Source organism: Rosa chinensis, chromosome 3 (assembly GCF_002994745.2).
Source record: "Rosa chinensis cultivar Old Blush chromosome 3, RchiOBHm-V2, whole genome shotgun sequence".
NCBI classification, from domain to species: Eukaryota; Viridiplantae; Streptophyta; class Magnoliopsida; order Rosales; family Rosaceae; genus Rosa; species Rosa chinensis.
Window position 1 is genome coordinate 24,858,918 of NC_037090.1, and position 15,862 is coordinate 24,874,779.

The 15,862-nt window shown below is 45.5% G+C and overlaps 1 protein-coding gene across 1 annotated transcript; it reads left to right on the forward strand.

Annotated features, from left to right (window-relative positions):
• The first annotated feature begins 11,164 nt into the window (after positions 1-11,164).
• Positions 11,165-13,636, forward strand: LOC112194342. Its single transcript, XM_024334592.1, has 5 exons — positions 11,165-11,447; positions 12,057-12,103; positions 12,203-12,290; positions 12,333-13,159; positions 13,268-13,636. Exons 1-5 carry the CDS (start codon positions 11,165-11,167, stop codon positions 13,634-13,636), a joined length of 1,614 nt encoding a protein of 537 aa, XP_024190360.1.
• Positions 13,637-15,862: the final 2,226 nt, after the last annotated feature.

Consider the following 15,862-nt stretch of genomic DNA (forward strand, 5'->3'; position numbering starts at 1 on the left):
ACAGCATTTTTCTTTATATACTATAGGAGGATAAACCATATTACTATACTACCCTTAACATCCCCCCTCAACCATATGCTTGGGGTACCAAGCATAATGGTTGGAACACATGAATCCCAAATCGAAGTGACCAAGAAAAACAACACAAGCCTTCATTTGCTCCTTGGCAGCAAGCACATCCCTCAATATATCAATAGAATACAGGTCTTATCATGATCCATGAACTTTTCCAATCTAAAATCACCAAACTTTGCATTGAAAATCCCATCCAGCAACTCAATACCAGTCGTAATATCTCTATGAAACACTCTGCTGCCCATATTCAATAGCATAACTGTGAGAGTAGAACAACCACCGAGCTGAGATATCCAAGGTCAACAAAGTAACTACAGCAGTCCCATCTCGAATGAAGTGCCCACAGCCACAGCCTAGAAGAGTATAGGAAAGAAGGAAAAAAAGAAAAGTGCAGAAGGCAAAAGATTGATCTTGTTGTTTTAAACGGTAATTGTACAGAAGCAAAAGAAAAGCTGATAATGAACTGCAAAACAAAGGAATCTCTTGGTATTTTGACTGGTAATTGTACAGAAGTGAATTGGAAGAAAAGTCTTGAAGGAAAGCAAGAGGAGACTTGGTAATTGTACAGAATTGGTTTCAATGGTAATTGTACATAATTGGTTGCAATGGTAATTGTACAAAAGAAGATTGAAGAAATGCAAAAAGCAAATCAAGAAAGGAAAGGCTGCGACCCAGGACAATTGAATATCTCCAATCAACATATGAAACGATTTCACCAGAGCACCAAAGCACAACATATCAACCTTATAACACCAAATACCATCATCTAACCAGACTGAGTTGATAATCCAGGTAATAAGGGGCAATCGATAAGTAGAGTAGATCACACAACAATAAGACTCAATATACCCAACTTAATTTTCCAGAAGTTACTGAACCAATTGAACTTTCAAGGAAGACCAGTCAAAAATTTACCAAAAATGGAACGCAGCGTTTAAGCCAAAGCTCAAATCAAACGCTGAAGGCTGAGCTGACCTAGTCCATCCCCGTTTTCAGGCACAAAGCAGACAATGGTCATCTCATCCAATGCTCCACAATTCTTCACCTTGCCAACTGCTTGCGCTTCCATCAGTAGCGGCAATTACTCAGAAATTTCATCACCCTCGGAGTCGGAATTGCCATTCGTAAACTCCAAGATCTTGTGGTCACCGGCGACTCGGCTCCAGCCGGAGAACTATCAGAGCAGGCCGTTTGGTTAGAGATCTGTGCGGTATGGAGCCGGATGAGATAGATCGGAGGTCGGAGATGGACGACGCGGACGCGGAGGGTGTCGATGTAATACGACGCTGTTTGGATCATGATGAGTGAGAAGAGGGAGGCGCCAGTGGGAGCGAAGAGGGTGAAGGAGGTGCTGTTTGGATCATGTTGTAGCCATGATTGCAAATTCTAGGGTTTGAGAATACCGATTGGGGGATTTTGGGGCTTATTTGATTAGATTTCAGTGAATTGAACCAAAAAGAAGCTAAGGATGGAGAGAATTACAGCGGAGAAGTAGTGGTGAAGCAATGGTCAGGCGGCCATGGCTCTGATACCATGCTAAAATTTCAACATGGAAGAAGAAGAAAGAAGAAGAAAGGAGGAGGAAGAAAGAGAAATGCAGAGAGTTAAAAAAAACTACATTTTGACTGGAATAGTTGATTACAATTTACAGCATTTTTCTTTATATACTATAGGAGGATAAACCATATTACTATACTACCCTTAACAATATATAGGTAGGGAACCGAAATAGAAAACTACGTTTAGTGTTGCAGAAGCCAAGCTTGGAAATTAATTTAGAGAGAGATAACTCCTGGGGGTTATAAAGGTACATAATTGATTAAGCTAGCTAGTTAGAAAAATCTGAATATAAAACCAGGATGCGCGAAACTATATATTAGTTGTAATTAACTAATGGCATTAGTAGGAGAAACCACTGGCCGGTGAAATAACAATAAAAAGTAAATCAGGCTACGTTCATTCATTTATGTATTTCAGACAAGGGTTTTTTGCACCAACAGTGTCTGGACACTTGGGTGACTGACAATATGATACCCGAACTTACAAAGTCATCAAAGTAATACCCAGACTCAATTTTTCTTATCTCTATCGTACCTACGGTCATTTTCCGTCACATCTTCGTCAATTTGACCACGTGCGATGCACATGATTAGTTAAATGAGGCGAAAAAGACTTATTTGCCCTCAATATGTTCCAAAAAAAAAAAAAAAAAACTCAATTCGTTAAATTTCTCTCTCTTATTCATCATCCTCTTTTCTTTTTTTTTTCTTTTATTTATTTATTTATTTATTTTTTATAACTGAAGATGAAATTAATAAAGAGAAGCAAAAGAAAAAGAACAAACAAGCACCCTGCTCCAGATCAAGGAGGAGGAGGGGCAGCGTCATACAACAAGATGTAAAAGGGAGGAAGGCGGATTGATAACTCAATCAAGATAGCACATCCCCCTGATAGCTAAACCAGCAACAAAGTCTGCTGCACGGTTAGCCGATCTACGGGACCATTTCCAGTTAATTGGAAGAGGAGACGAAGAAAAACTCTTAGATGTGATAGATAATTGGAGAGGCTGTCCACTGCATCGAAGAGGAAGATGAGCTTAAAGCCATAATAAGGCAGGTAGAGTTTGAAACGAGATCCACTGAAGACAATCCTAGAAACGAGATAAGTGAGATGGCTTCCACTGAAGATCATCCTCTTCCTTGAACAGGTTGTGATTAATGGTTGGAATGGGTTTCTTTCAAATGGGTTTCTTCCAAATTGAAACTCAATCCCATCACCAATCAAATGGGTTTGTCGAGATTTTGCTGGGATTTCTTTTTTTTATGTTCTTTTTGGTTTTTTGCTGGGTTTAAGAAGATGAACCTGAAGAATTGCTATGTTCAAACTAGTTGCTGTCACTGAGGTGGGAGTGGTGGTGTCGTCACTGTCGTGGTGGTGGAGGAAAGGTGGTTAAGCTGGATTTGGAGATGGAGTTTCGGGAGGAGAGAGATTACTAATTATTTGATATATTCTGAAGAATCCCAAATCCAAATTCTAAACGATGATGAAGATCATAATGAATAGGTTTCTTTGAATTTCGTGATCAGAGAAGTTTTAATGGGGATAATATTTAATCATGACGATTGGATTAGGATATATTTTTTTTTTTGAGAATGTATTGGATTTGGCCGACTGGGATTTTTGATTAATAATTTATTCAGTTTTTATTTTCAATTTTGAATTTATTAATTTAGGGTTTGTTAGAGTACTGGAAAAGTCTTTTTTGCCCTCATTTTGTGACTCACGTGTCACACGTGGTCAAGATTGACGGTGCCGTGATGGAAAATTGACGCAAGTACAACAATGATAAGAAAAAATGAGTCTGGGTATTACTTTGATAACTTTGTAAGTTCGGGTATCATATTGTCAGTCACCCAAGTGTTCAGACACTGTTGGTGCAAAAAACCCTTCAGACAATGACAAAGAAGACAAGACTCTAATTCTCATCTATTACAGTTCTAGATATAACTCCAGGTCATTTCTCTTGTCAGATTCATCCACTTCAAGCAAAATGGCCGGCGCAGCCCCGGTTTCCAATGTGAGCTCAACACTCGGCATCACTTTCAAAACCTTCTGTCTTTTGTAACCGCGGTTCGATCCCTCAGCCGGATGTACCCAGCTAACCGATACTTCTGGTGAAGTAAGAACCCTATTGTCAACAAATTGTTGCATGCGAGCCACACGAGCAAGAATGTCATTTCATTCATGCCGGTGTGCATTTTGATGCCGTGCTAAGGCTAGAACGTTAGGGAAGGCCCTGAAACAGAGATTGCAGAAGTAATTATTATGGCTTGAGGACTCAAAGCTGGGGGACAAGCATGCGGCTAGGATAGGTGGAATGGAGCTGGTGTTGGGGTTTCTTGAGCTTGCAGAAGAGTTCGAGAAGCTGAACATTCTGGGAAAATGGCCTGTGGGAAAGAAGAAAGCAAGATCGAAGAAAAGTAGGGGGATCTATGGATCTCTTTGCTAGCTAGCTTAATAATAAGGGGGATTAAACGAGGGTATAAATAGGGAATTGATGGGGTGAATTGGAGAGGGGTGAAATCTGAGGGTGAATTTTGAATTAAAGGCATGTACTGTGTTGAAGATGAGGTTAGGTTTGGATCTAGGGTTTGAAGCAACACGGGGGGAGTTTGAGTCAAAATGGAGAGACTTGTATAGACTGCATGGCAAGAACAACTTGGTCTAAGACACGTGGAGTGGATTTGATTTGATGGTAAGGATACTAATTACCTGGGTTAAGCGACCTCTGGTTTGTATAGATTGAAAACAAGGTTTGTTTGGACAGGAACTGTGCTAGATAGCGTAATAAACCTTGGGCACAAAGTGAAATAAAAGCTGTATATAACAGAAAATGAAATGATATGTTTAAAGGCTATATTGTGAACTCAAGTAATTATTGAACTATTCAATATGTCACTAAGAACTACTTAGTGATCATAAAGTCTTGACTTAGCGCTCTGCTAGGGTTATCGGCGGCCTCTCACCTTCGACAAAATTTCCAAACTTTGATAGCCATGGCTACTGCTAGCCTTGTGGCTAATTGTTTCTTTCTTCTTATTGCGTTCGTCTGGTTATTGGGAGCGCCGCCTTCGATTTGGTTCCCGGTGGTTGTTTGGGATGGCAAGTCTGCTGTTCTGGTGGTATCAATGGGGCCGTGCTCTGACAGTGTGGTTATGAGTTGGTCTGTATCGGATCGAAACAACTGGTTCACAGATCGGAGTTGTTCGGTGGTTTCTCAGAGATGGCTGGGTGTATCAGAGATGGTTGGTTTCTCAGAGATAGCAACGTTGGCACTGGTGGCTCGCTGCAGCGTCGAACTGTCGCCGGAGTTGGGTTAATCTGACCAGATCAGGGGTCCAATCAAAGCTAGGGTGATTTTAAGGTCGTGCTCGGGGGCTCTGATTTGCTTTGTCCCAATTTAGGAACTGGTTTTTTTTTTATTGCTTGCGAAGGTACTAGAGTTGATTTGAAATTGATTTGAGGTGATCAGGTTTTGGCTCTGACTTGGATGCCTTTCGACCCTAGAGATAGTGCAGTCATGTTGGCTGCGTCCCTCGGTGACGGCGGCAGTGGCTTGCTGGGCTGTGGAGGAATATGTGGGGTGGCCTTAGCTATTTTTCCCTACTGGGCCTGGAACGGGCTAGAGGCCTGATGCATGATTGGAGGTGGATGGATTGGGCCCTACGACTTTTTAGGGACTGGTTTGTCTTTGGAATGGGAGCTAAGGCCAATTGTTTCCTTTCCGCTCCACCTATGAATTGGGTCGCTATGGCCAATAGTATTATTTAACTTCTGTTTGGGTTGCAAAAATCAGAGCCTTAGTTGGAACTCTTTTAATGTAAGCTTTGAGGTTTCTAGGTTTTTGTTAGAATAATGGTGGGTGAATTTCCTAAAAGGTGGGTGTAATCGGGATTTTTTGGGATGTTATTCTTCTAGAATAGGGTTTCATGAGGTTCTAAAGAACGATTCTTTCTGTCGACCCCATAGGAGTGTTTCATTTTTGTACTGCTTGCTGAATTTTAATGAAATTGCTGACCTATTTCAATAAAAAAAAAAAACTACTTAGTGATGGTTGTTTATTGTTTCTAATTCCTAAACCTCATTATTTAATTATCTCATCATGCACGAACAAGTTTGAAAAACAATCTATCCAAGATTAAGGGTGCTACTATTTTATATCGGTAAAAATTCTAATATACAAAAGCAACATAATTTTTGCTTTTTAAAAATGACAAGAAATTTAAAAAGACAAAGAAAGAAAAAATTATTTAGCTATTAATTATTCACTAGCTAAATATAGATAGCATTTTAATAAAAAGTTAAATATTGTTGTAGAGAAACTGAAATTGAGAGGAAATCGCTGTGTATTCTCATTGATAATAGAGGCCTCTCTATATAGAGGATTACAATGTATAGAATCTCAATCATACAAGGAAAGTAATCGTACATTTAATAGGAATATAGATCCTTCTAATTTAACCCTTGTTTGAACCCAAAAGTATTTTTGGCAAGATCCTTTAGTGGATTTAGCATAGCGGGCCGATACCTACGACCCAAAAATAAGCCTGCTGGGGTTTGGGTTACAGCTTCGCCCATTCCATAATCCATAGGGACAACGAAACCTTATTGGAATCAAGTAGCAGAGATTGAATAGGAAGCTTCAATCAATAATCCTTCTATAGCAAGGAACAGTCAAAGCCCTAGGTATAAATACTAGGGTTCAAGGACAGAACAAGGACCCCTTTTTTCGAATCAACTAATCCCAACGATTACAAAGCCTCCCCGGAGCAAACCTTCAACCTTGTTGAAACCCGGTGACCGCCCGCCAGTCCTAGTCTCCTCGCAAGCCGACTGCTAGTACTACTGCCACCGATACAACCAGCGAAGCAAGGGTAACGCCCTCGCAACCCAGCGAAGCTAAAGTCACGCTTTAGCAAAACCCGTGCTTTCTCCAAACTTCCCAGTGATTGCTCTGCTTAGTCTACAATACTAAGTATCGATTCGGTGACGTGAAGAGATCACATCCAAAGTCCTTATCTATAAGGCAAGAAGTCCTTTCTCGGAAGGCTAGAGAAGAACCCTGTGACGAGGTTGGTGCTCTCCTCATCCACAGCGCTTGAAGAAGAAGTCAGGTCAAGGGACTCCCCCGACGACTGCACCCCACAGTGCTGGCATGCCTGCGCACACATGCTCAAAAGAGACAGTTTGCAAGCCAATTGGTTTCCGCGTCAAACATTTTGGCACGCCCAGTGGGACCTGTAATAGTGTCTTTTCGTGAACGCAGCCATTGGGAAGTCGAGCGAAAACCCTTACCAAAAGGTTTACGCTAACTGCTCAAGACACAAGACCTCCAGTTACAGACCGCACTCTCGCGCGGACTGTCGTGGTCTTTTTGAAGAACAAGTGATTCAACGATTCTCTCATCCAGCTCAATCATCCGACATGTCTACTGAACGGGAAGAGAATCACTCGGCCACTACTGAGGGCCAGAATGTTACTGCTCAACAAGCCGGCGCTGCCGTTAATGTTATCACCACCGCTGTTCCTAATACAGTGGAAAGTGGAGGAAGAGAGGCTTTCGTCACGAAGCCTATTCCAGAAGGAGCGACCTCGGAGGTGAGGTTAGCAATTATCATGGAGAACATTGAAAATCACCGCAAGAAGATAATCGCTGATTTTGAAAGGGAACAAGAGAAGACAGACCGGCGCATGCGCGAGTTAGACCAACGCATCATACAACATGCAGCAGACACCCAACAACAGATCGCACAATCAGAAAGTGCAGTAAGGGCTCATGTCACGGGTGTCCCTAGTGAGTAGAGTCAGAACCAAAAAGAGATCCTGGCGGCCATCGCGAACCAAACCCAGCAGACTGCATCAGATATGGCAGGTCTTCGCAAGGACTGCGCTAGCCTCGCAACCGAGGTGGCCATGCATAGAGCCGAGCTGAACCAAGCAAGAGAAGTGCTGAACAAGGCTTTAGGGGACCCTAATGCTCTCCTTGGTTCTCTTGGCCAGCCATCTGGCTCTAGCAAGTACGTACCACCTAATAAGCGAGAGAAGGCTAGCAGCAGCACCGCTATACCAGCAGCAACCGTTGGCGCTACGCCACAGAAAGGCAAAGAGCAAGCTCTGGTTATCGTTGGCAGCAAAGAGAAAGTCACCTCGGTGACGGACAGGCCACCAGGCAGAAACATCAAACATCGAGGGTAGGTGGAGCCGCATCTGGTTCTACCACTTTTGTTCAATATGATAGCGACGGGGCAGAAAATGTGTATCAAGAGCTACCAGGAAGCTATTATGGTATTAACCAGACGGGTAACCCGATTAAGATAACAGCCTTGACAAAAGAAATGCCCATCCCAGCAGTAACTCTTCAGCCACCAGCTACAACCCATGTGGTACATGTAGGAGGAGTAGGGGTTTTGAACCAGGCACTACCCTTACAGGCTGCCCGCCATACTGTGGCAACACCTCCTCCTCCACCTCCGGGTCCGGAGTATGTGAGACGCGACGAGGTAAAGGAGATGATCAGGCTGGCTAATCCTAGGACCCAAGTGGATGGGGTCTATGAGGGACCTTTCCCGCCGCATGTGATGCTCGCGCCCTGTCCCAGGGGTTATAAAAATATCATATTTTCTACTTTTTCAGGAGAAGATACAGAGAACGCGGCTACACATCTGGCCAGGTTTAGGGTACAATGCGGCCAGTACTAGAACGATGACATCCTCAAATGCAGGATCTTTGGCACTTCTCTCTCAGGAGCTTCCTTTAGGTGGTTTTCCAAACTTCGGCCAGGGACCGTCACAGATTGGCCTGCGATGGAAAAGCTGTTTCGAGAAACCTTTGGAGCCATAGAGCCTGAGGTTGACTTGGCTTCTCTCTCTCAGATGGCCCAACAGCCTACAGAGTCTGCTGTGGCCTATCTTCAGCGCTTCCAAATTCAGAAAGCCAAGCTGAATGTCATCCTGCCCGAGAAGGAGTTAGTCAAGCTGGCGGTTAAGGGCTTGGAACCTCGCCAACGGAAAAAGCAACATGGCAGTATGATCCAGTCGATGAGAGAGCTCATCACAGAGGTAGGCAGCTTTGAACATCTCCTCAGAGAAACAGACGCTAGGAAGAATGCGTCCAAAGGGACATATGTGCCAGGAAAGCATCGCACCGTAGCGGCCCTGAGCTACCAGCCAGCTACCTATGACCCTTACTACCAACACCACACTGAGGAAGTGTTTCAGGATGACGATGAGGAAGAGGAGAATGATTTCGCTGCTTATGAGCTGACCGGGAGGAAGAATCTAGCCCTGAAGCAGCTAAAAATATCCAAAGAACCTGTCAAACTCAAATCCATGGCCTTCACCAAACCTGAGTTCGCGACATATACTTACGATGCCAATAAGGCACATGAGATTTTGGATGAGATGATCGCCGCGAAGATGGTGAAGACCGATTTTGGACCTTTTCCTAGACCGGACCAGCTGAAAGGGAAGAAGTACTGCAAATTCCACAACTTATGGAACCACAATACCGCAGACTGTGTGAAACTCAAAGACTAGATTCAAGTATCGCTTAATAATGGCAGTTTGCAGGTGGAAGCTCCAGTAACGGCGACAGCGCTCGTAGACTTGAACCCTTTTCCTGACACCGGGATCAATATGTTCGATGTGAACTGGTCCAGACAGAATCAGAGGAAACCAACCTTGGATTTAAGTACCAAGGGGATAGAAGGAAAGTCTACCGAGGATGAGGTCCCTGCACAGCAGACAACTAAATCAGTCGGGAAAGCCTCACCAGTGATCCTATGCTCGCGATGCAAAGAAGAGTGTGGCATCCAAGTGTCACATGAAGAGGTCGAGCAGACGTTTCGCTTTGGCTCTCTCCCGCCCATTAAGTGGGCCTCGCCGTCGCGGAACTATCAGCCTTCTAGCCCAAGAGAAAAGGAGAGGGTGGAGTCGCCACCATCCCCTAAGGACTCCAACTTGTTCAGGAAACTGAAAGCAGCCGCGGTCGATCAGAAACAAGCGGAGAAGGCCACGAACGAACGAAAGGACGTTCTAACCAAGCCCTACATCCCACCTGCTCCAGCTGCCACCATCAAAGAAGGAAAGTGGTACACTAGGGAAAAAGGGAAGGCAGTGGAAATAAGCTCTTCCAGGAAAAGGAAACTACAACGCAGGTTCGGGGAAGCCAAGCGCGCTTTAGAGGCTCTGGGTCAGGGCCTGATCAAGCCTTCGCAATTAGTCAAATCGCCAGAGCAGTATCAGAAGGAAATGGAGGCACTTGCTGCCAAGCCATTAGTGGCTCCCCACAGCCTCCAGAAACAAGCAACAGGGGTAGATAAGCCCAGTTTTTTTTGCAGGATCACCGAAGAAAGGATACCTCCGCCAGCTCGAACTGAAACTTCGCCTACAAGGCGACCTTATGTCAGGCGCAGGTTATTTCGCGAAGAACCAGAAGCTAAACCTTCAGTTTTCAAGAGACTGGGGGGCAAGGAAAAGACTACCGAGACTTTACAGTGGAGGCCAAAAAGGGTCCAGAGTGTAGTGGTCGCCTTCCCCAAGGTCAGTGCAGAAGGGGAACCGAAGCCAGGCTCGCCCAAACAGACACCTGTGGTACAGGAACGCGAGCAGTGTGAGGTCAAAGGCCTTACAGAGGAGTCGTTGGTAGATCGGTTAGCTAAGTAGTTCAACACTGACACCCCTTCCAAAGAGCCCAAGCTTACTCTAGATGATGATATAGAGGAGACCGACATGGCTGATACGTCTTGCAACATGGTTTACGTACTTCCCGTGCGGTATGCACTACCGGTCGCCGCTCAGGAATGCGTCGAAACTGAGGAAAACAGTGCGCAACCCTTGCAGATCACATCAGCAGTCACGACACCTGTGAAAGAAGCGGTCTTGCTTGAGACGGAGGATGCTCATAGCAAAGAATTCTTCATGAGCTTCACCAAGCCAACACCTGCGATGGTCCAAGACATGAGACCTCTATATATAACTGCAGACGTTGGTAGCATCAAGGTTAGCAAGATCATGGTAGATACCGGTGCTGCTGTTAATGTGGTCACTACCAGAACCATGCACTTGCTCCGAATCAAGAGGGAGAAGATCCAGTCCACATCCCTTACGCTCAAGAACTTCGCGGGGACTGTAACAAAAACCTTAGGAGTTCTTTTCTTGCGCATCAAGGTTGGCCCAGCTGAGGGAGTTTATGCTTTCTTTGTGGTAGATTATTATGCAGCCTACAGTGCTATTCTGGGCCGAGACTGGATCCATAGGAGCTATTGTGTTCCGTCGAATCTTCATCAGGAGCTCATTATATGGAACCGGAAGACAGATAAAGCGGATCCTCGTCCATTCCCCGTTTCAGCGAACTATGTAGATGCTAGATACGATTTGGAGCTTATCACTCCATTGCAGGTCAGTGGCATCGATGATAAAGGTCGCTCCACAGGGGTGACGGCCTCTGAATTGGCACAGTAGGGGCTGACGCTCGCAAAAGAAGGCTTGGAAAGGCCTGGCCACGCTGTGCCCAAACCCTTGAATGATTAATGGATTACAACCTTCCAGAGGGAGGGATAGAGGCCTTCCACTCGCTGTACGAAAGACTATCGTCGTACTTAGTAGAAAAAGAGGCCTACGATCGGGTCGCGACCTTAGAGGTCGTCCACAAAGAGCTCTCTGACCAGGAACAAGATGCTGAGGTCGATATTCAGCTCGCTCCAGCAGCGCTGGATGATACACCTCCTAAAGTCAGAGATCCTATCGAGAAAGTTAATCTCGGGACAGCAGATGAGCCTATGAAAGTGGCCATCAGCGCTTACTTAGAGCCTAGTGCGAAACAGAGGCTCATTGAGTTATTACATGAATTCAAAGACTGCTTCGCGGAGAAGTATGAGGACATGCCAGGCCTGTCACCAGACTTGGTTTGCCATCAACTACCAACACTCCCTGACAAGAGGCCTGTGAAACAAGAGCCGCGACGAATGAATTCCAAAACCCAAGTCCTCGTCAAAGAGGAAGTCGAAAAAATGCATAAATCGGGCATTATCAGGGTAGCCAAATACAATCAGTGGCTATCTAATATCATGCCAGTTCGCAAGAAGAATGGCAAGATGAGGATCTGCGTTAACTACAGAGACCTTAATGTCGCTACACCTAAAGACGTTTACCCCATGCCGGTCGCGGATATGTTAGTAGACGCCGTAGCAGGACATGAATTATTATCTTTCATGGACGGCACCGCAGGGTATCACCAGATTCCAATCGCAGAAGAAGACAGACATAAAACCGCATTCCGTTGTCCCGGCTTCGCGGGAGTTTTTGAATATGTGGTTATGCCTTTTGGACTGAAAAATGCCGGGGCGACGTATCAGAGAGCCATGAACCTGATCTTCCACGACATACTGGGGAAGATTTTATAGGTCTACATCGATGACGTAGTGGTGAAGTCTCAGAAGAAGGGTGACCACATCACCGATCTCAGAAAGGTATTTGAGCGCATGCGGCAACACAAGCTCAGGATGAATCCAGCCAAATGCGTTTTTGGAGTTCAAGCAGGAGATTTTCTAGGATTCATTGTCCATCAGAGGGGCATCGAAGTCCCTGAAGAAAAAGCGAGCGAGGTCATCAATGCCACCGCCCCACGAACAAAGAAGGAGTTGCAGCGCTTGCTGGGTAAGATCAACTTTCTGAGACGTTTCATCTCTAACTCTGCAGGTAAAATCCAGCCCTTCTCCCCATTGTTGAAACTACAGGGTCAGGCTGAGTTCGTGTGGGAGCCTAAACATCAAGAGGCTTTCGACAGAATCAAGACCTACCTCGCGAGTCCGCCTGTGCTTGTTCCTCCGAGGGCTGGATTTCCATTGAAGTTATATATATCAGCAGCTGAAGCTTCCATTGGCAGCTTGCTCGCCCAGGATGATGAAGAGGGCATCGAGCATGCTATTTTCTACCTCAGCAGAACACTTACAGACTGCGAAACCAAGTATACTCCAATGGAAAAGCAATGCCTTACATTGTACTTCTCCGCATGCAAGCTGCGGCACTACATGTTATCTTTTACTACTTGCATCATCGCTCAGACCGACTTGGTCAAGTACATGCTATCGCGACCTATCCTTAGAGGCCGCATTGGCAAATGGGTATTGGCCTTGTCCGAGTTCTCGCTACAATACGTTCCTCAGAAAGCAGTAAAAGGACAGGCCATCGCAGACTTTCTGGCACATCACCCTACTTTGGATATCCCAACGGTGAGAGAGTTAGAGATAGCGCCCATAACTATCACCCGACCAGATTTGGCGCGCATTCCAGAGTACGCCATATGGTATCAAGCCACAGTCTCCTTACAGCCATGGGTATTGTTTTTTGATGGTTCAAGAATTGAAACATTAGCAGGGGCAAGGATTGTCCTGGAAAACCTAGCGGGCGATCGTTTCTCTTATTCTTTCCAACTGGGGTTTAAGTGTACAAACAACCAAGCTGAGTACGAGGCCCTTATTATTGGCCTAGAAGTCTTACTGGAACTAGGGATCCGAGATGTTCAGGTCCGCGGCGATTCTTTACTTGTGATAAATTAGCTTCAAGATAAATACAGATGTGCGAGCTGCTTGCTCGTCCCCTATTTGAATCACGCCATTGAGTTACTGGATCAGTTTGACGACGTTGGTTTGGAATACATCCCTCGCGAGCGCAACTTCGTGGCCAATGAGCTCGCTCAGTTGGCTACAGGCATTACATTGAAATATGGAGTTCGCGAACGCATTCTGAAAGTCGAGCGCCGCATGCTACCTTCATGGCTCGTACGGCCTGACCCTCCAGATGATCCAGTAGTCGCTGTCCTCGAGCCTATTGACGTTGATTGGCACATTCCATTGATCCAATACCTCAAGCAGCCAGACCAAACAGCTGACAAGAGGACTCGTTTTCTTGCCTTAAATTACTTCCTCAAGGACGATGAGCTGCGTCGGCGCGGGGAGGATGGCATAGATTTTCGCTGCGTGTATGGCCATGAAGCAAAATGACTAATGCGCTAAGCACATACAGGGGTTTGCGGCGCCCATCAAGCGGGACCTAAGATGCGATGGCTCATCAGAAGACATGAGTATTATTGGTCTAGCATCTTGAAGGACTGTATCACTTTTGCTAAAGGATGCCAAGACTGTCAGGCACACGGTCTGGTCCAGCATGTTCCTAACATTCCCATGCAACCTATCATTAAGCCTTGGCCTGCGCGAGGCTGGGCATTGGACTTGATCGGGATGATTCACCCCTATTCTTCCCTCCAACATAAGTTCATCATTGTGGCTACTGACTTCTTTACCAAGTGGGTTGAAGCTGAACCGTTGAAGGAGGCTTCTGGTGCCACCATTCGCCAGTTCATCTTTCGTAACATTATCTACAGGTTTGGTATCCCCGAGGTGCTCGTTTTAGACCGGGGGGCAGCTTTCATGGGAGGTCCTGTCGAGCAACTTGTCAACGATTTCGGCATCCAGTTTATCCACAGCACTCCATATTACGCTCAATCCAACGGTCAAGCAAAAGCCAGCAACAAGATTATTATTTCCCTGTTAAAAAAGATGCTGATCAAAAACCCTCGATAGTGGCACGACACTTTGTTTGAAACACTCTGGGCTTATCGCACCTCCAAGAGGAATCCCACTGCTACCACACCCTATGCACTAATGTTTGGTCATGATGCAGTTTTACCCTTGGAAATCAACGTTCATTCCTTATGTGTGCAAGATCAGCACCACCTGATAGGTGAAGATTATGTCCAGGCAATGTGGCAAGAACACGAAGACTTAAGCGAGCAGCGCTTGGCAGCCCTGGATAATTTAGTGATGGAAAAACAACGCATCGCCCGCGCCTATGATAAGCGGACACGTGGCCGCAGTTATAAAGAAGGCGACCTTGTTTGGAAAGCTGTTTTGCCTTTTGGCGAGAAATTGACCGGTCGCGGTAAGTGGACTCCTCGCTGGGAAGGACCCTTTGTTATTCACCGCATTTTGGAACGCGGGGATTTTCATCTCAAGGATTTGGATGGCAAAATCCATCGCAATCCCATCAACGGGCGATTCCTGAAGAAATATTACCCTAGTGTTTGGGGGTTCGACGATCCACCCGATCAACCTGCGTCCCAGACTGGGGGGCAATCATAGTTTTCCTCGGCTCGCATTATCTCTACGTTCAGGCCTTATTTCGTGGCCCTCGTCTCATATGTTTGCTTCACCTACAAATACTAGGGGGGCAACACTCTATACACTTTGTAACATAAGGCCTTCCTTTGGTTGTGGCCTTATTTTGATTAATTCCAGGCCTTCTTTTGAGGCCAACTTCAACTTTTGTTGTAATTTTTACTTGACAATGTGTGTTAAGAATATACATGATGGCCTATACATGAGGCCTTATTTTAGGACAATATTTCTTACTTGTGCTCAAAAACATTCATTCATAGCGTGGCTTTGCGGCCAAAAGCAGTACAAATTGAAACAGTTACATTTACAATTACAAGGCCAAAAGTGGCTTAAAGAAACATAAGGATTGCAGATCTTCTAAGAGTTCCTAGATCTTGTGGTGGCGAGAAGGATCTGGGCAGTACTGCTGGCACTCTTCCTGTCTTCACCCAGATCCTCCTCCGATCTGAGTCACCGCTGCTCTCATTTGTACCGGAGGAAGAGGGAAGGAAATAATCCATCCTAACCCTTCTAGTTGAATATCCTCCGGGATGGAGTTGGTATCTAGAGCGAGAGCGACTCACAACCACATCTACCTCCAGGGGAAAAACAGAAGCCTCGTAATCGAGCCCTGGAGGTAGGCCACGGAAGAAGAACAGGCGGCCTCAAAGTGGCCTTTCGCCCTTCTCCCTCCTGCTCCACGCGAGCAGTCTGAGAAGAGGGACCCCTCATAATCAGGTTCTGCCGCGTTAGGAGCGTGACATGTTCTTCGGTTTAACTGAGACTGGCGAGTTCGTCCAGATTCCCAGAAACCAAAGACATGCCACTGGACCAGAGATTAGTCCATGAGGCCTACCCAGGTCTTGAGATTAAGCCATGAAGCCTATGTATTTGTGGCTAAGGATGAGATCATGGGAAGAAGATTTTAGAAACTGAAGAAAGAGCAGCAAGGCTTGCGAGGTTATCTCTGGAAAAGACATGATGGCTTGGTTGCTTATTCTCCCTGAGTACAGGTATTTATAGTGCCAGTCATAGTGATCCCAACAGCGCAATAGGCAGTTGAAGTACTTTCAA